Source organism: Protobothrops mucrosquamatus, unplaced genomic scaffold (genome assembly GCF_001527695.2).
Source record: "Protobothrops mucrosquamatus isolate PMUCROS unplaced genomic scaffold, P.Mucros_1.0 scaffold595, whole genome shotgun sequence".
NCBI lineage: Eukaryota > Metazoa > Chordata > Lepidosauria > Squamata > Viperidae > Protobothrops > Protobothrops mucrosquamatus.
This window is the reverse complement of record NW_015386894.1, coordinates 70,751-92,266: the sequence shown is the minus strand read 5'-3', so window position 1 is coordinate 92,266 and position 21,516 is coordinate 70,751. Positions and strand designations below refer to the sequence as shown.

Genomic DNA, 21,516 nt, shown 5'->3' with positions numbered 1-21,516 from the left:
TGTCTTTAGGGCGCGGCGGAAGGAGGGGAGATCCGGGATCACCCGGATCTCTGGGGGTAGTTCGTTCCAGAGGGTGGGGGCTCCCACCGAGAAGGCCCTCCCCCTGGGGGTCGCCAGCCGGCACTGTCTGGCTGACGGCACCCTGAGGAGACCCACTCTGTGGGAGCGTACCGGCCGATGGGAGGTAACCTGCGGCAGAGGGCGGTCTCGGAGATATCCAGGTCCGATGCCATGCATTTGTATGGAGTGTAGCATAAATAATGTAACAACTGTTAATTTTCTTTCAGCTGAGCTATCCAAACTCTCCCTTTTGCAAAATATAAAGCAGCAATATAATTTCTAATACTTTAATGCCTACAATACCATATTTAATGCTCATTGCTCAGTGCAGTTTAATCAATTGAAAATTTAATATTCATTTTAAATGATTTAATCCTTTGTTGGAAGAATTTGTATTGTTCCTCTTCTTCCTGTTCTGCAGACAATGTTGTAATATTTACATATAGCAAAGCCATAAAAAGCCATTGTTTCTTTTTAAATTCAAATATGGCATTTTACAATAGATGCAAAAGCTCTGAATACTTTATCATAAAAAGATAAGTTTTTATAAACTTATAATGCATTCTCTAGAATACAAAAAGCATCTTCTTTTTCTAACAGATAACTTAACCCTAAAAATAAAGATTGTCAACATTGTGAAATGGGTGGCTATATAAATTTAATAATAAATAAAAAGAAATTACACATAGTAAATGTTTTTTTCTACATAACATTATAAAATATACTTTGACTCCCTTCCAATGCTGTTACTGCAGAAACCAAAAACAAAACAAAAAAGCAATTTATGCTACAGCCAATGCCAATTTTGGACTCATCAGTAACTGTTTTTTAAAAAGTTTCTTTGAAGTTTAGTTTTGCAATCACAGTACTCAGCAACAGACTATTTTACCAGATAATCATTATGGCTCAAATAAATGAAAACTCAGGAGTTACGGTATATAAAACAAGACATGATTGTTTGCAAGATATACTGTACTCACAGAATTCTGGGTCTAATTAAAAATTACTAGATAGTTTTATGAAAAAATGTTCTTTTAAAGATAGGAAACCAAACATGAAATCATCACTGATATCACTTTCATTTATCACAGTTTACAAGTTGTCAAGGCTACTTGGGATTTTCATTTTTGTATCAGCCCTCTATGACGGAATGTTCCCATGTTTCTGTGGCTGCTACCAGCTCTTATTCTCTTCCTTTACATCTGCTGGGTGCCTTTGCAGGGGAAAGAAACCCATCTTTTTCAGTTGTCTTTAATGAGTATTATTTGCCCAAACCTCATTCTGCTTTTGAAGTATAAACAGAGTACTCTTCAGGGAAAAGAGAGTAAGATTCAGAATAAACGGATCACTTTTAGTTCCAGTGATATCAGTAAGAAGCTAGTAATGAGTCACTTATAGACAGCTGATTTCAGAGCCTACAATGTTATTACTCTACACCCAAATAGCTGATTTTTAAATTGATATTCTTAACTCCTTTGTAGTCCATTACGATCAGTTGTTGAATGAAAGAAAGGTAATATTGCAATATAAAGCAAAGGCATAACTCTGTGATCTTCCAGATGTTGTAAACTATAACACGCAGCAGCCTAACTGGGGAAGGATGCTAGGAACTGTGGTTTAGCAACATCTGTAATGACAAAATTCCCAGCTCCTGCTTTAAAGGATAGTATGGGAATCTAGATGGTATTTCATTAATGTTGAAGGTGTTGAATTTTCCCCCTCAAATATTTAAAATAAAATGTATCTGAAACGCAGCAATCCTTGCTCCTTCTTTTTAAACATGGAATTAATGTCTACTGTATTTCATTCTGGTCAAATACACAGTAAGTAGTAAAAATCGTATATTTATAATTTTAATTTGTGAATTTATGGAGTTAGAAATCCATAATAATAACTGAAAAGTTCATTGCAATCACTGTAGTAGCATTCCTGATCAACATGGTTGAACAATATTTTTAGGACCAAAAGAATAAATTGATTTCAAACATGCATGGGTATACACTAAGCACCTATCAGAATATGATAATTGCGTTATGGTGTTTCTGACAAGAGGCTAGATTTACATCCCTGCTTGTTTCATATCTTTGACTCTACAATGCTGCAAATCTTTCTATGTCTAGAACTGTTTAAGGACAAAACCACTTCCCTTCTGGATGACATCCAAAGCCTGTGCAATCCAACATTCAGTTCCCACCAGTGATCACAGCCAAAAGCCAGACATGAATAGAATAGCTTTTCTTACACTTGTTGGCACTGAGAGGAATATTGTATCATGAAGATACATGTAACTATTACATGTATCTTAGCAGATTTGCAATTAAAAACTTTTTTTTAACACAGTGATGTCAATATTTTAATCTGGTGCAAATGGAGCTCAAATTATATATCTATTTATGAACTGATTACTAGAATGTAGATGCCTCCCAATCTTCCAAAAGGCTCCAAGTGGTATTGCTTGACAGCCATTTAGCTATGCTATGTACTACATCACCTCTCCATTGGTTCATATTTATCCCACACATCTGTGACAGTGTAGTGAAGTGGAAGGAAACCTCACTAAAGCTATTGGCAGCAGACCTTGCATGATGTAATAGACGGGTTAAGACTGGCAGAATCCAGATTCATGTCTTTGCTTATCTAGAGTGTACTATTGCATAGTGTAATGGGCAGTAAATGTAACCTTGAGAAATAGGAGGAAGAGCTGCAATGAATGCAAAGGTCAGATAAAAAAAGTGTAACTGTGGGGCAGAAATGTAATTTGAGAAAGCCTCCCAGACATGATGTTCCATAGTTCTCATGAAGATAAAGGGAGGGAAGGGGGAGGTGCACTTAGAAGTGCAAAATTCTGTTATTGTAACCTTATAACAAAAGTAGTATCTATATATTGGTAAAACTCTTGTGTCTGTAAACTTTTAACTAGCGGAAACTGTGCACTGTAGGGCAACGTTTTTTTATTCGAGGTACCTCAAATAGGCTAACTTACAGAATGCATCCAAAATCCGGGACCCATGACTCCCATAGAATTGAAAGTTGGCAAATTTTATGTAACATTTTGAATTATCATAAAACTTGTTATGATATACGTAATATAATATATCATGAAACATTTCCTGTGGACTGTGCTATACAGTTCTCAACATGGGCTATTTTCAGGGACATATATCTCTGAATATCTCCTTGAATTTAAAAAAAAACTTTTTCCAGTAAAGGTAATGTATTAGAAGCTCTACCACTTTTGAAGGCATTAACAACAACAACAACAACAACTTTATTGTCACTTTGAATGTACACCAATCGGCATACATAAGAAATCTGATAAGGAAATATTTCTGAAACAATGATCTAACAGGTCATGGGTTGCCTAATTAGCATTCATAATTTTGGTTTCCTAGTTTGGTCTACCTTGAAATGCTGACACGTAGTAAAAGAAACTAAAATTCTTTAATGAATGATCTGTAGGAGGGATAAATACATTAGTAAAGAGGGAGACATAAAAACTAGTACAATTAGAAAATGTTTGAACAAAATAAAATATTGGAACATACAATACATGTTGTGAAAGATTGGAAAGAAAAGTAGGGATGGGAAAACTTGATAAATAAAGGACTAAGTAAGAATATAGAATGATGAATTGAACTGAAAATAATGAAATGCTGTTTTTCAAGATCCTCTCTCCACCTTACAAGTCTTGCTGTATTGCCTTATCATGGGAAAAGGGTGCTTCTGGACATGATGAGCAAACACTAGGAGTACAGTCCAAGATTATATATTCTCTCAGCAGGATCACTCAGTGCATGAAAATAATCTTAGCTGCCCAGCTAAAGCAAGCAGACTGGCAGCAATTTAGGAAAATGGTGAACATGGATGATCATTTTAGTAACAACAGCACAGGCATAATTTCATTTTGCAAAGCAGGAAAGGAATGATAAACCACTCGTGTGTGTTTTATCTGTCACTCTTGTGGTCTGTCTGTCTGTCTGTCTGTCTGTCTGTCTGTCTGTCTGTCTGTCTGTCTGTCTGTCTATCTATCTATCTATCTATCTATCTATCTATCTATCTAATATGCTGTTAAACTCAGAGTGACTGTTTACCAAAGAAATCCACTTGGATAGACAAGTGATTGATAACACAGTTTGGATGATGGGCTTGGATGAGCCCTGGTGGCCCAGTGGTTAGAATGCAGTACTGCAGGCTATTTCTGCTGTCTGCTGTCTGCCAGCAGTTTGGCAGTTCGAGTCTCACCGGCTCATGATTGACTCAGCCTTCCATCTTTCCAAGGTCAGTAAAATGTGGACCCAGATTGTTGGGGGCAATATGCTGACTCTGTAAACTGCTTAGAGAGGGGGTTGTAAAGCATTGTGAAGTGGTATATAAGTCTAAGTGCTATTGCTATTGCTGTATTTATCTACTGAACTGGATTTACACAATATTTTAAACCAGGGGGGAAAAAGGCAAGGGCATCAGCAGGGAAGAATCAAATGTCAAGATAGTGAGGCATGCATGTAAAAAAGTACTTTGATTTCATACTTGTAGCTGCCATCCTATTTGGGCACACAAATCCTCATAGATGATCTAAGTGCTATTGCTATTGCTACTGGATCGCTACTGAGAGAGAGCTGATGTAGTATACAGAAATGAAACTGATCATATTATTAGCACAAGGGGGTATAAGAGCTCAGATGCAACAGCAAAGATGTGGCAGGAGCTGACTGTGGAACAATGAACTACTTATTTCCAAGTTCCTATCCAACTAAAGCATAAGGACAAAGTATACAGTTTCCAAATCCAAGATATGATATTGAGCATATACTTGCATTTTCAAGAACATCAGGAATCACTTTGAAATTCAGAACATCAATGACAAGGAATTAGAGAGAGGGGGACATGATAGCAGTTTTCCAATATCTCAGGGGCTGCCACAAAGAAGAGGGAGTCAAGCTATTCTCCAAGGCGCCTGAAGGCAGGACGAGAAGCAACGGGTGGAAACTGATCAAAGAGAGAAGCAACCTAGAACTAAGGAGAAACTTCCTGACAGTTAGAACAATTAACCAATGGAACAACCTGCCTCCAGAAGCGGTGAATGCTCCAACACTGGAAGTTTTTAAGAAGAGACTGGACAGCCATTTGTCTGAAATGGTGTAGGGTTCCTGCCTGAGCAGGGGGTTGGACTCGATGACCTCCAAGGTCCCTTCCANCAGTCTGGTTAAATGGAAAAGAAAGAAAAGAGAAAGCGCACGTTTGTAATATGTTTAATTTCACAATGCTTGTGGGTATACAATATTTTTTGTTGTTCCATTGTCTGTGCAGATATAGAGATTGTCTGGTTTGCCGACTCTAGAACACGCAACATATAATTGTCCATGTGAGAAGCAATCCGTGTCTAGATCTAAACCGTACAATTCTAAAGATTTGCCCTTTTTTGTTTTTATCTGTCACAGGTATGACATCTATATAATAGTAGGTATATAGAAACACGCGCGTATTCGAATGCAATGTTGTGTCAAAATTTCAAAGCAATCGGTGAAGAACTTTTGGAGATTTAAGATTTTGAACAAACGAACATTTACATTTGTATTTATATAGATTGGTACAAGATCCCATTATTCGATTTTGTAATGATATCATACCAATGGGTAAAATTTAAAAAAAGGGCCCAAATATGACACAGTTCCAGCAAATGGCAATTCTAACTGCAGCATTTTCAGGTAGTTCTTGCTTAACTATGGTAAGTGGGGCTATAATTTCCATTGCTAAGTGATGGAGTCATAAAGCATGATGTCACATGACTATATTGGTCAGCAACAGCAATCTCTGCAGTTGCCAATGGTGTTGTTAAGTGAGAATTTCATGTGACTGGACTTGTGACTTCTTGCAAGATTTCAAAAAGCACAACAATCTGTGATTGACAGTTATACAAATGGAATTAATTAATTAATTAATTTTATTTCTACATGCATGGCAAAAGAACAGTAGTTGAATTTGATGAAGTGTTTAGTGAAGCTGAGAAAATGGATGGAGATATTTTAAGTATGTGATGATGGTAGACAGGTATGAGATGGCAGTGTGAAATGGAATATCTGAAGAAACATAAAAGTTGAATGAAACTTGAATGGGATAATGGTTAATAAGAAGAGATGTAATAAAAAATGAATTGGTGCTGAATAAATACAAGAGTTGGTGATTAGTACAGAAAAAGTATGATGAGGAGATTTGAGCAAATAGAATGAATGAAGGCCGAATTGCAAAAAGAAATAAATGAAGGAAAAATACACGGACTGAAAGGAATGGAAAGTTCAAAAAAATTGTGGTGAATTTATATCCTAAAAAAGGGAAATGGGAAAAGTTTAAAAAACACAAGGCAGATTAGTAAACAGGGTGAAACAAGCTTGATAGAATAATGAATGGTGGTATTTCTTTTTCTTGCCTTTTTCTTACTGTCTATTTCATCCTTTCTTTTTTGCTTACTATTACTCCTTTTCTAAACCCTACTTATTTTGAAAGAAAATAGTGGGATAAATAGAGAATGGTCATGTATGTGTGCATGTATGAATCAGAAAACACACAAAAAATGGAAATACAGAATTTTGGGTTTCCATCTATAAATTTTTACCGATTTCAAGTTGATATATGTCTGTCTAGTGGTCCAGTCAGTAAAACACGAGATCCTTATGTAAAGTTACTCTATACCTTTTGTTGTAACGAAAAGTTATAAAATTTGTAAGTTTAGATTTAGGCATTTACCAAATTGTTAAAGAGAGCATCTAAGTCAAAACCGTTTTCGGGATAGGAAGACTATGAAGCTCATTTCTTTTGAATAAAGAAAGTGCACAGTGGCATCAACACAATAACTGATGACTTACCTTATCCAGATTTGAAGAATAAGGAGCAGGATCCCAAGCCACTAAAATAACATCTTTATACAAGGAGTTATCGACGAAATGATAATTAGGATTAGTAAGAATCTGTTAAATGCAAAGAAACACATATCTACTAAAAATATTCCAAACTTTATTTCTCTTCTATGTTCTTACCATTATCTGGCAGTTTAGCTTAAAAATTAGCTTTAAATCCCCTTCAACTCTTCTGTCATCAGGTTTAAATGCACTTTACACTTTCGAAAAGAAATTTGAAGTACCCTTGCACACACTCCATATGTAGAATACCATCGTAGAGCAGAAGGTAAGTCTTCTCATATCACTTTCAAGAAAGAAAGAAATGAGAGAGAATGGCTTTGCCAAAGAACATGCTGCTGTCTACCTAGAATACATCAGTTTTTTTTATTTTTCTTGTAGGTTTCAATCGGTAATTGTCACTGCTAAAATAATGCTAGCTATTGGTACACTACAACAGCTGGAGATACAGTTACAACTGTTGCAGCATCCTGCAGTCACATGATTGCTATATGTGCGCTTCACAACTGGCTTCTGAAAAACAAAAAGTCAAAAAGAAGTGGTAGTCACTGATGCCTCTTTAATGACTGTGGTGATTTGCTTTACTATGGAAGCAAAAGTGATGTCATAAGAGCAGCGTGGTCATGTGATGTTTCACCTAACGACACTTAAGCAATGGAGTTGCCAGGCCCCATTGTGGTTGTTAAGTGAGGACTACCTGTATGCTCAAGAATGGTGAGATCCTATGTAAAGTCATTTTCAGCCTATGTACGGGGATACTGCAGCCGTGAAATATTTTCCCACAAGTATTTAACAAATAATTATGGCCTGAGGAATGGGGAATTTATTAGCTGCATGTTATAGTTAAGAAATACAAATTTCAAAATGCATACAAATAGAAGTTTGTTTTGAAGTGAATAAAGTACCTGCCGCAAGAGGGTGCTGCAGGTTTTTAAAAAGGAGTATTCATTCTGTTTGGTCATGAATCTCTAATCATTACAGCTTTTAGCTTCATTCCACTCTCTACAACTTTGCTGGTTTATGTCATCTCTATTTTGTCTAGTTCCTGTGAGTTCTTATGGTATAACAGTCAGAATATTTAATGCTAGTACAGTATATACTAAATTCTATATCCATTCCATCCAATTTCCACATCCCATGGCATTTTTAAATTTCAAAAATTCAGATTTACTTCTCCATGAAATATCTTTCTAACTAATTTAAAATATCTTTCTCCAAATCATTTTTGCTTAAAGATAAGAATTACATATCTGGAAAATTATACAATCCAAAAGATCTCTCCTGATTATTTGCCTAGGAAGCATAAATTTGTACATTTAAAATGCAGAAAAAATGAAGTTGTCTACTTAAGTTACAATTTATAAAGAATGAAATAATAAAGATGATAAGGACAGACAAATCAACAAATACCACTGCGTCTGGCTTTCCTGTTTATTTTCCTCTTCTATTTTTTTAATGTGATCCTTAGGATATAAAATTAAAAAAAATGTCCTACATATTATGAAGCTAGAAGTTTATTATTTACAATCCTAACAGAATTTTACACTGAAGCTAATGCTGATTGATGATTATCAACTATCTAAGAGCAGCAATCCATTTTTGATTAATAAATAAAATATGTTTACTCCAACAGTAGAACCTAATAACTTAGATAATACATTTTAAAATTATGTTGTAGAGTGGTTAAAGAAATTCTGTTGAGTATATGGATGGAGATACATGTAAACATTTAGAAATGTGTTTATTAAATTTCATATTGCTTACAAAAGGTCAATATCTCCTAGAAAATAATATATATTTATGGATCTTCAACAGATTTACCTGGGAATTAATGATGCGCATTGTAGTTTTATTTCCAACATCTTTTTCATAGCCTTTTGTTGGAGCAGAATTGAATCTCAGAACTGCATCATGAGAATCTAGTGTGAAAAAAGTTACATTTATTTGGGGTTTTATACATGTGCAATCATACAGATGCTTATTTAAAGATAGATACCACTATGTTCTAAATAGATTCTAGCATACATGCTTGATCTGCAGGTATTAAGTACAAATAGTTTCTATTATATTCCACTTTTTTTTCTTTTAACAACTGTGTAATCCCTTGCATCAGGATGGGGTCAGGGCGATTGAATGGAGCTGAGCATTTACTGGCCAGATGCCCTTCCTGATACATATGTGGAGCTCACAGCAGATATATTCTCTTTGCATCCAGAGAGAGAAATATCTACTGCTTCCTAGGATCGAACTCATAGCCTCATGATTGTGAGGTGAGAGCTCCACCTTTAGGCCATCACACTGCTCATTTTCTATTATGTTCTACTTTAGTATTTAAATTCTCTCAGACTTAGTACAAAGAACAATCTAAGCCAAGACAAATATTTAAGCTTTTAAAATTAATATGGAAATGTGAACAGTCTATGTAAATAGAAATTTCATTAAGCTTTTGAAATTAGAACAGAAAAATTAAGAATCCATGAAAATATGGTTCTATTGTCATATATAATTGTTTTTGCAAAGAGACAATAAATGCAAATACCTAGTTGCAGAACTAGTTACACTTATTGTTTCCTTTTTCACTATTGTTTTAAAAGCTATGCTCTGAAGAGATACTCAGTTGTAATGAAGTTCCTAAAGTTTATATACTTTGGATATTTTTATGTATCTTGTATATTTACCTTCAAATATATTTTTGCTGTGTCTTGAATTACTATGCTAACATTTAGATTATGAGACAGTGTGAATATATCTTGGCAATGTTCATTTCATCATCAGATACAATTCAGTTATCCGTACAGCATTCTGCTATTCTGCTGTGATACAATTCTGTACTGGCCTGGAATTTTACATTATATGTATTGGTTAGATTGAATAGTATCTGAAAAGTCTGTAATACTGGGAAAGGTTGAAGGAAAGAGAAGAGGACATGCAGCAGCAAGCTGGGTTGCTTTTCTTATAAATACCAACACAAATATGGCAAAAAATTGCATATTAAAACTGTAAGGTTTGAACCTGTCTATGCCCCCATGAGATCTGATGTGATATAAAGCAGGATACCTTAAATAAGCAATAAAGTGAGCATTAGCAGAAGTAACATATGTACAGGCAAGAATGTAAAATATATATGCACTAAGAAATAACACATTTGTCCTTTTCCTTTGTGCATTCCTTTCTCAGTAACTAAAGGTGAAAAGAAACGAACAGTGGCCCAATGTAGAAAAACAGTAAAGAATTAACACTGAGACAACAAAGGAACAAAAGGGGTGATAGTTCATGAAGAAAAGAGAAATATGAAAGAAGTGAGTACTGTATGGATTGCCATTAGAAGAATCCATCTTAAATATTTTGCAGCTTATCTCATTATTTGCTGAGATAAATGTATCACAAATATGCTTTAAACATCTGAAACATGGCAGATAAAATTATATGTACTACTATTATTATTGCTATCATCATCAGCCTAGAGGTATATAAGTGAAACTCTCCAGAGCAGGTAATGAGTGAAACATTAGGTCTGGAATGACAGAACACTATTTTAAGAGGGGGGTGGACAGGCAAAGCAGAAGAAGAGAACAGAAGAATATGGGTTGCCAGGAATTAGATATGATAGCATGAGTTTTATAACTAACATTTGTTTGCAAAATTATCATTGCTTTATATACACACATAGGTAGCTCATGATAAGTGCAACAGGAAAATCTGACTGGAAGCTGAACTTCCTGTATCCACAGATCCCATAAGAAGCCCAGCAGGCATAATAAAATAACTACAAAAATAGAACACATGTATTCCATAGTGAATACATGCATTTGCAATTATGGGAAAATAACCCACATCAAGATATACACTTCCAATCCTATTTATTTTAGATTAAGACTACGTATTGTCCATAGTATGTCTATTTCTCAGATATTACTGTGGTTAAGGTTTTCTTTGAAATATGTTTACTACAGCTAGTCCTCGATTTACAATCATTCATTTAATGACTGTTCAAATTTACAACGGCACTGAAAAAAGTGACTTACAACTCAGGTTTATCACCACTACACAATCCCCAGTCATGTGATCAAAATTCGAATGTTGATAACAGGCAAGTATAAGCCAGATTTGCTTAACGATTGCGTGATTCACTTAGCAGCTACAGTGATTTGCTTGTAGCAAAAAAGATTATAAAATTGGGTGCAACTCACTTAATAAACATCTTGCTTAGCAATGAAAATTCTGTTCCCAACTGTGGTCCTAAGTCAAGAACTATCTGTAATCTTACTAAATTAATGGGAAAGAAATTGCTTCTGAAGTTGTGTTGGAATGTCCCAACTACAGAAGAATGATCTCTTCTGTAGTTTGCAGCCTCTCTAATCCCCCTGTTTCAAAAACATCTCAGAGAAAGACATTAAGAGGCAACTCCCCACATGGGGATTTCTCAGATCAAGGAGGACAGTCAGGGGGCCACAGAATGATAAGAGAGATACAGGATGATACATAGTACCTTCCACTGCTTCACAAAAATAAACAAACCTCATAAGCATCACTAAAATAAATTCTCATACATCTGAGAGTGCGATACAAGATAGAAGCATTTTTTTTCCAGAGGAAGAAAACTTTCAGGAAATTGGAAGAATTTTTTTCAGCCAAGTATTAGTCAAGATGATCTCTTCCATATGCAAGCTGGTATCTTTATCTGCATATATATAGGGATGTTTAATGAATATTTTGAAGAGAAGGAAATGTGTACCACCACAGAGGCAAGAGAAACATTTTCAATAAAGGATGAGTCATAATGTAATGAACATACTAAATAGAAAGATTCCAGGAAGGTTATGCTTGGGACAAAACTGTTAATTCTGTTTAAATGACAAAGATTAGTGGAAAAAGTGGTACATGTATTTATATAATAAATTGTCATTGTTCTTTCAAAACCCTTAAAACTAAATTTGGCTTAGAAAATGTTTTAATTAATGTATATTCAATGAATCACCTAGGAGTAGGGACATACAAATGAGACAGTGAGCAACTATCGTTGTAAAAAATCTATAACTTAAATTGTTTTATTATTAGCAGCAGCACACTGTGAGAAAAGGGGGAAACGGTTACGCTATTTTATTTTCCAAACCAGAAGGATTTCCCTTAATATTTGATATTACCCAGTTTTGACTTTCAGTGCTAAGACAGCATGGCTCTTAGGCTGAGCAGAGATGCCTACTGAAGTAACTGGATAATGCTCACAAACATTTTAGTTTTTGAGAAAAGAATAACAAGTATTAAGATAAAGAAGGATAGATAAATGTAAAAATAAGAAAACATATTTAAGTACATAGAACAACTTAGTATTTGTGGGATTAATAATAGAGAAACTCTTCTCTCTCTGTGTCTTGAAGAACATGTGGCAAGGGATGAATGGAAGACTGCCTGCACCACATGGTTTAGAGTGCTTCAAATTTTGCATGCTTCTTAGTGGATACAGACATAGATTTGCATTATTCCTAAAAAAAGTGTTCATATTTTAGTTCTGCATAATTTATTTTGTATTTATAAAGAGCATTTTTCATATCTAAAGTACAGGATAAAGTGTCTTATTGAGGTTACACATGAAATGTTGCTTAAGCATTTTGTCTTGTAGATGTTCTGTGGCCACATGAGTTTATTAGTCAGGGGAATTAATTCATTACTTTTTCATCTGTCAACTTCTGATGTTAGCTAATTAACATTTTTCAAAACTTTCTATAGAAAAATAAGATACAATTCATTAAAAACAAACCCAACCAAACCCGTAGCCATTTTGAAAATTGGAGAGGAGCAGCAAAATGGAGGGGAAGGGAGGAAGTTTTTGCTACTTCAGTTGCTTATTGTTACTGTACGATATGATACAAAGATTATTAAATTATATTACTGGGAGAACCAAAGGTAGTGTGTCTCAAAGGAGTTTTTTTTTTTCTTCAAAAGGCAACTGAACTGTTTTTTTTCCTTGAGGAGGAAGAAGAAAATGTTTTGCTTCTTATCCAAGAAGCTTAATCAGTTCTGATGGCAGGAATGAAGCTTCTTGGATGAGAAGCAAAATATTTTCTTCTTCCTCCTAAGGAAAAAACAGTTCAGTAGTCTTTTGAAGAAAAATATACCTTTGAGACAACTATGATATGGATGACTGAAAATCTCCTTGCTACAGTGACATTGCTGGAGAATAGCAATATGGGAAGATTGCTACAAAATGCTGTTCTGTTTAATCCCAGAAAAAGAATATGTTTGCGTCTATAGAAAATAGGATGTTGTCTTAGATCTTTGGTCTAACCCAGTGCTTCTTTTGCCTTATCTTATAAAGGCCAAAGAATACAGAAATAGCCCACATGTGGTTATCTGAATTTCAGCTACATACCAGAGTTCAAATAAACTAAACATCTTTACCCACCTATTTCATGCCCCAGAGAAGAGTTCAGTATGGCACCAGCAGACATAACGACAGCACAGCTTCCAAATCCACGAGGATATAATTTATTCAGTGAGGTTTGAGGGACGTGTTTTTTCCAACCAAGGACTGAAAAAGGAGCTTCCTCACCATCAATGGTTCTGATGTTTACATGTGCCTTTAGCTCACAGAAGAGCTGTTCTGAAGTCAGTTGGGAGTTTTGCTTCCCTCTGAATTTCACCCCATGCTTATTGGCATTCAAGTAATCTTTCATTGCTTTCTGAAGGCGAGGATTCAGCATCTTGGAGGAGACATCCCCCCGCCAAAGCCTGAACAGGAACGATTTTGACATTGTGGAATAGATTTCATTCCATTCATGGGACTCTTCAACCAGTTCGCTTCTTCTGTGATTTATGTGTCTTTTCTTTGTCTTCTTTTGAGGGAACCAAGTATTCTGTAAAATATTCCTCTTCTGAACCTCCCCCTGTGCAGAGTTTAATTTCACTATTCGCTGAACATTATTTGATAACTGAGGCTGACCAGCAGCAAAAAAATAATCACCGCTCCTCTGATGAAAATTGCTTTTGGATTTTCTTCTTAACTGAGAAGGAAAAAATTCTTCACTTTCNACCTAAGGTGAGTTTTAAATAGGGACAATTTTTAAACAATTTTAAAGAGCCACAGCTACTAATATTTGGATTTTAATTGGTTTTTAGCAGGGGAAAATTTCTTTTTGTACAATGTTTTAATATGCTGTGAGCCGCCCTGAGTCCCATGGGGAGAAGGGCGGCATATAAATTTAAATATAAATAAATAAATAAATAAATTATTTACAATCCTAACAGAATTTTACACTGAAGCTAATGCTGATTGATGATTATCAACTATCTAAGAGCAGCAATCCATTTTTGATTAATAAATAAAATATGTTTACTCCAACAGTAGAACCTAATAACTTAGATAATACATTTTAAAATTATGTTGTAGAGTGGTTAAAGAAATTATGTTGAGTATATGGATGGAGATACATGTAAACATTTAGAAATGTGTTTATTAAATTTCATATTGCTTACAAAAGGTCAATATCTCCTAGAAAATAATATATACAGTATTTATGGATCTTCAACAGATTTACCTGGGAATTAATGATGCGCATTGTAGTTTTATTTCCAACATCTTTTTCATAGCCTTTTGTTGGAGCAGAATTGAATCTCAGAACTGCATCATGAGAATCTAGTGTGAAAAAAGTTACATTTATTTGGGGTTTTATACATGTGCAATCATACAGATGCTTATTTAAAGGTAGATACCACTATGTTCTAAATAGATTCTAGTATACATGCTTGATCTGCAGGTATTAAGTACAAATAGTTTCTATTATATTCCATTTTTTTTTCTTTTAACAACTGTGTAATCCCTTGCATCAGGATGGGGTCAGGGCGATTGAATGGAGCTGAGCATTTACTGGCCAGATGCCCTTCCTGATACCTATGTGGAGCTCACAGCAGATATATTCTCTTTGCATCCAGAGAGAGAAATATCTACTGCTACCTAGGATCGAACTCATAGCCTCATGATTGTGAGGTGAGAGCTCCACCTTTAGGCCACCACACCACACTGCTCATTTTCTATTATGTTCTACTTTAATATTTAAATTCTCTCAGACTTAGTACAAAGAACAATCTAAGCCAAGACAAATATTTAAGCTTTTAAAATTAATATGGAAATGTGAACAGCCTATGTAAATAGAAATTTCATTAAGCTTTTGAAATTAGAACAGAAAAATTAAGAATCATTGAAAATATGGTTCTATTGTCATATATACCGTAATTGTTTTTGCAAACAGACAATAAATGCAAATACCTAGTTGCAGAACTAGTTACACTTATTGTTTCCTTTTTCACTATTGTTTTAAAAGCTATGCTCTGAAGAGATACTCAGTTGTATTGAACTTCCTAAAGTTTATATACTTTGGATATTTTTATGTATCTTGTATATTTACCTTCAAATACATTTTTGCTGTGTCTTGAATTACTATGCTAACATTTAGATTATGAGACAGTGTGAATATATCTTGGCAATGTTCATTTCATCATCAGATACAATTCAGTTATCCGTACAGCATTCTGCTATTCTGCTGTGATACAATTCTGTACTGGCCTGGAATTTTACATTATATGTATTGGTTAGATTGAATAGCATCTGAAAAGTCTGTAATACTGGGAAAGGTTGAAGGAAAGAGAAGAGGACATGTAGCAGCAAGCTGGGTTGACTTGATTATAGCGACAATGGGTGCACCATTGTAAGAACTAAAAGACCAAGCCGGAACCAGATTCTCCTTGAGAAAAATCTATGTGATCACTAAGGGTTGTCAGTGGCTTGATGGCACCAGATCAATCTAATGTAGCTGTCAGGAGAAAGAATGTTCCTGTAATTGGGAGACAGGAAGAGAAAGAGCCAAAGTCAGGGCAATAGTAAGGTAGTAGTGTTAATACTGATAGTACTGATTTCTTGTCTGGAGTACTTTGAAGGGCTGACAGTTCCACTGTGAGATACCGGGAGTTTTCAAAAAAATATTTTTGTTCTATCATCATGCTGTCTCATTCATGGTATTTTGTAGGAGGTCCAGATGATAGTATTTTCCACTTCTATGTCCTTTCTTTCATGCTTTGTCACCTATCATTCATCTTTTCCTCTCCCACAAAAAGTGAGAAAAATTAGTAAAGTAGAGGGCCTTTTCTTATAAATACCAACACAAATATGGTAAAAAATTGCATATTAAAACTGTAAGGTTTGAACCTGTCTATGCCCCCATGAGATCTGATGTGATATAAAGCAGGATACCTTAAATAAGCAATAAAGTGAGCATTAGCAGAAGTAACATATGTACAGGCAAGAATGTAAAATATATATGCACTAAGAAATAACACATTTGTCCATTTCCTTTGTGCATTCCTTTCTCAGTAACTAAAGGTGAAAAGAAACGAACAGTGGCCCAATGTAGAAAAACAGTAAAGAATTAACACTGAGACAACAAAGGAACAAAAGGGGTGATAGTTCATGAAGAAAAGAGAAATATGAAAGAAGTGAGTATTGTATGGATTGCCATTAGAAGAATCCATCTTAAATATTTTGCAGCTTATCTCATTATTTGCTGAGATAAATGTATCACAAATATGCTTTAAACATCTGAAACATGGCAGATAAAATTATATGTACTACTATTATTATTGCTATCATCATCAGCCTAGAGGTATATAAGTGAAACTCTCCAGAGCAGGTAATGAGTGAAACATTAGGTCTGGAATGACAGAACACTATTTTAAGAGGGGGGCGGACAGGCAAAGCAGAAGAAGAAAACAGAAGAATATGGGTTGCCAGGAATTAGATATGATAGCATGAGTTTTATAACTAACATTTGTTTGCAAAATTATCATTGCTTCATATACACACATAGGTAGCTCATGATAAGTGCAACAGGAAAATCTGACTGGAAGCTGAACTTCCTGTATCCACATATCCCATAAGAAGCCCAGCAGGCATAGTAAAATAACTACAAAAATAGAACACATGTATTCCATAGTGAATACATGCATTTGCAATTATGGGGAAATAACCACATCAAGATATACACTTCCAATCCTATTTATTTTAGATTAAGACTACGTATTGTCCATAGTATGTCTATTTCTCAGATATTACTGTGGTTAAGGCTTTCTTTGAAATATGTTTACTACAGCTAGTCCTCGATTTACAATCATTCATTTAGTGACTGTTCAGATTTACAACGGCACTGAAAAAAGTGACTTACAACTCAGGTTTATCACCACTACACAATCCCCAGTCATGTGATCAAAATTCGAATGTTGATAACAGGCAAGTATAAGCCAGATTTGCTTAACGATTGCGTGATTCACTTAGCAGCTACAGTGATTTGCTTGTAGCAAAAAAGATTATAAAATTGGGTGCAACTCACTTAATGAACATCTTGCTTAGCAATGAAAATTCTGTTCCCAACTGTGGTCCTAAGTCAAGAACTATCTGTAATCTTACTAAATTAATGGGAAAGAAATTGCTTCTGAAGTTGTGTTGGAATGTCCCAACTGCAGAAGAATGATCTCTTCTGTAGTTTGCAGCCTCTTTAATCCCCCTGTTTCAAAAACATCTCAGAGAAAGACATTAAGAGGCAACTCCCCACATGGGGATTTCTCAGATCAAGGAGGACAGTCAGGGGGCCACAGAATGATAAGAGAGATATAGGATGATACATAGTACCTTCCACTGCTTCACAAAAATAAACAAACCTCATAAGCATCACTAAAATAAATTCTCATACATCTGAGAGTGCGATACAAGATAGAAGCATTTTTTTCCAGAAGAAGAAAACTTTCAGGAAATTGGAAGAATTTTTTTCAGCCAAGTATTAGTCAAGATGATCTCTTCCATATGCAAGCTGGTATCTTTATCTGCATATATATAGGGATGTTTAATGAATATTTTGAAGAGAAGGAAATGTGTATCACCACAGAGGCAAGAGAAACATTTTCAATAAAGGATGAGTCATAATGTAGTGAACATACTAAATAGAAAGATTCCAGGAAGGTTATGCTTGGGACAAAACTGTTAATTCTGTTTAAATGACAAAGATTAGTGGAAAAAGTGGTACATGTATTTATATAATAAATTGTCATTGTTCTTTCAAAACCCTTAAAACTAAATTTGGCTTAGAAAATGTTTTAATTAATGTATATTCAATGAATCACCTAGGAGTAGGGACATACAAATGAGACAGTGAGCAACTATCATTGTAAAAAATCTATAACTTGAATTGTTTTATTATTAGCAGCAGCACACTGTGAGAAAAGGGGGAAACGGTTGCGCTATTTTATTTTTCAAACCAGTAGGATTTCCCTTAATATTTGATATTACCCAGTTTTGACTTTCAGTGCTAAGACAGCATGGCTGGATAATGCTCACAAACATTTTAGTTTTTGAGAAAAGAATAACAAGTATTAAGATAAAGAAGGATAGTTAAATGTAAAAATAAGAAAACATATTTAAGTACATAGAACAACTTAGTATTTGTGGGATTAATAATAGAGAAACTCTTCTCTCTCTGTGTCTTGAAGAACATGTGGCAAGGGATGAATGGAAGACTGCCTGCTCCACATGGTTTAGAGTACTTCAAATTTTGCATGCTTCTTAGTGGATACAGACATAGATTTGCATTATTCCTAAAAAAAGTGTTCATATTTTAGTTCTGCATAATTTATTTTGTATTTATAAAGAGCATTTTTCATATCTGAAGTACAGGATAAAGTGTCTTATTGAGGCTACACATGAAATGTTGCTTAAGCATTTTGTCTTGTAGATGTTCTGTGGCCACATGAGTTTATTAGTCAGGGGAATTAATTCATTACTTTTTCATCTGTCAACTTCTGATGTTAGTTAATTAACATTTTTCAAAACTTTCTATAGAAAAATAAGATACAATTCATTAAAAACAAACCCAACCAAACCAAACCCGTAGCCATTTTGAAAATTGGAGAGGAGCAGCAAAATGGAGGGGAAGGGAGGAAGTTTTTGCTACTTCAGTTGCTTATTGTTACTGTACGATATGATACAAAGATTATTAAATTATATTACTGGGAGAACCAAAGGTAGTGTGTCTCAAAGGAGTTTTTTTTTTCTTCAAAAGGCAACTGAACTGTTTTTTTCCTTGAGGAGGAAGAAGAAAATGTTTTGCTTCTTATCCAAGAAGCTTAATCAGTTCTGATGGCAGGAATGAAGCTTCTTGGATGAGAAGCAAAATGTTTTCTTCTTCCTCCTAAGGAAAAAACAGTTCAGTAGTCTTTTGAAGAAAAATATACATTTGAGACAACTATGATATGGATGACTGAAAATCTCCTTGCTATAGTGACATTGCTGGAGAATAGCAATATGGGAAGATTGCTACAAAATGCTGTTCTGTTTAATCCCAGAAAAAGAATATGGTTGCGTCTATAGAAAATAGGATGTTGTCTTAGATCTTTGGTCTAACCCAGTGCTTCTTTTGCCTTATCTTATAAAGGCCAAAGAATACAGAAATAGCCCACATGTGGTTATCTGAATTTCAGCTACATACCAGAGTTCAAATAAACTAAACATCTTTACCCACCTATTTCATGCCCCAGAGAAGAGTTCAGTATGGCACCAGCAGACATAACGACAGCACAGCTTCCAAATCCACGAGGATATAATTTATTCAGTGAGGTTTGAGGGACATGTTTTTTCCAACCAAGGACTGAAAAAGGAGCTTCCTCACCATCAATGGTTCTGATGTTTACATGTGCCTTTAGCTCACAGAAGAGCTGTTCTGAAGTCAGTTGGGAGTTTTGCTTCCCTCTGAATTTCACCCCATGCTTATTGGCATTCAAGTAATCTTTCATTGCTTTCTGAAGGCGAGGATTCAGCATCTTGGAGGAGACATCCCCCCGCCAAAGCCTGAACAGGAACGATTTTGACATTGTGGAATAGATTTCATTCCATTCATGGGACTCTTCAACCAGTTCGCTTCTTCTGTGATTTATGTGTCTTTTCTTTATCTTCTTTTGAGGGAACCAAGTATTCTGTAAAATATTCCTCTTCTGAACCTCCCCCTGTGCAGAGTTTAATTTCACTATTCGCTGAACATTATTTGATAACTGAGGCTGACCAGCAGCAAAAAAATAATCACCGCTCCTCTGATGAAAATTGCTTTTGGATTTTCTTCTTAACTGAGAAGGAAAAAATTCTTCACTTTCAAAACTGTTATCTAAGCCAGTCCACTTTTTAATATTCCCAGTCTCTGACTTAAATGAATCTAAGACATCTTTCTTAAAAAGCATCTCATTGACTGTTTCGGAGAAGGGTGTGTCATGAATTGCTCCCATGATAACCCTCTGTTTGCCTTGAATAGGCAAGAGTCTTTTAGTCTCAACATATGAGAAGGAACTAGGAACTGCATCAGTGGTGTTGCTATCTGTGAAATATATGAAGATAAATAGGAACAGGAGCCCCCAGGCAAATATTCCAAACAGCATTACTTGTTTCCATTGTTTCAGATTGGGTTTCATGGCAATGTTTGTGACAATTCCTCAGTGCCTTAAAGATTTTATGAAAAGAAATAAAACCTGGAAAAAATATAGTATTAATGAAACTCTTGAAATATTCACAAGATAGCAAAGAAGCAATCTATTTTACAGAAAAATAAGAACTCTAAATGTGATGATTCTGAACAACGTACACCATGCTATTCTTATTGTACGATAGAGTGCTTTTCTCTACTAACAGTTCAGTCACATAATTTGTGATATAACCATCATTCCCCAGTAAAATGTAATTTTATGCAATAAAATCCGTATGTAATAAAATTCTTCTTTTGTATCAATAGGAGAGGTTCTTTGGGGAAAGCTGTATTCCATCTATTCAGCATTGGGTGATTTTAGGGGACACTGCTGTGCGACAACTAAACCATGGCCGGTAAACTAGTGCAGAATCACAGAGCTTCTAGCAAAATGAAATTGTTTTATTCAGAACTAAAAAAGAAATGTAATAAAATCAATGCGTATTTACTAAGGAATGAATTTTGTATAATTCAATGAGACTTTATTTCAGGTGCTAAAGATCTGGAAAAACTAAAATATGCTAATGGGAATTTAATGTACTGATATATTGTATCTAGAAAGGTTCATCAATGTAACCTAAACTTTATTTAGATTCAAGACAAGTATAGACCTGACATGTAATATTTAAACATTTGCTGGGCACTGAGTTTTCTACATAATCATGTGCTGTGATACTTATCCCTTCTACATACCTATTTTTGAAAGATGAGGATAAGATGGCTTTATCTTACAACAATGCCGAAAAGTTGTGAAGCAATCTTATTAAACAATTAAAAGCTCTATATAAAATGTAAAATTAATGATATTACTTGCACTTAAATTTCAATAAAGCAAAGTCACATGACAGTTAAGAGTCCTAGAACTGATCATACAGGTCACTATTTACAAAGAACGCTCTCTGTTGAAACATGTTGTGCTGAAGGAGTCTTATTTTTCCTTTGATCACTTACAAATACCTGAGTGTAGACCCTCTGCTAAATCTATTATTTGTAACAAAGGC

The 21,516-nt window shown here is 34.9% G+C and overlaps 1 protein-coding gene across 1 annotated transcript in view; it reads right to left on the bottom strand.

Moving 5' to 3' along the window:
* The window catches only part of ST6GAL2 (ST6 beta-galactoside alpha-2,6-sialyltransferase 2), a 25,318-nt gene extending 4,853 nt beyond the window's left edge, over nt 1–20,465 (bottom strand). The window contains exons 1-6 of the mRNA XM_015817493.1: nt 19,529–20,465; nt 14,507–14,604; nt 13,375–14,002; nt 8,793–8,890; nt 6,921–7,022; nt 2,303–2,313 (exon numbers count right to left, since the gene is read on the bottom strand). Coding sequence (XP_015672979.1) covers nt 2,303–2,313; nt 6,921–7,022; nt 8,793–8,890; nt 13,375–14,002; nt 14,507–14,604; nt 19,529–20,465 — 1,874 coding nt within the window. The remainder of the gene's footprint in view (nt 1–2,302; nt 2,314–6,920; nt 7,023–8,792; nt 8,891–13,374; nt 14,003–14,506; nt 14,605–19,528) is intronic.
* Nucleotides 20,466–21,516: the final 1,051 nt, after the last annotated feature.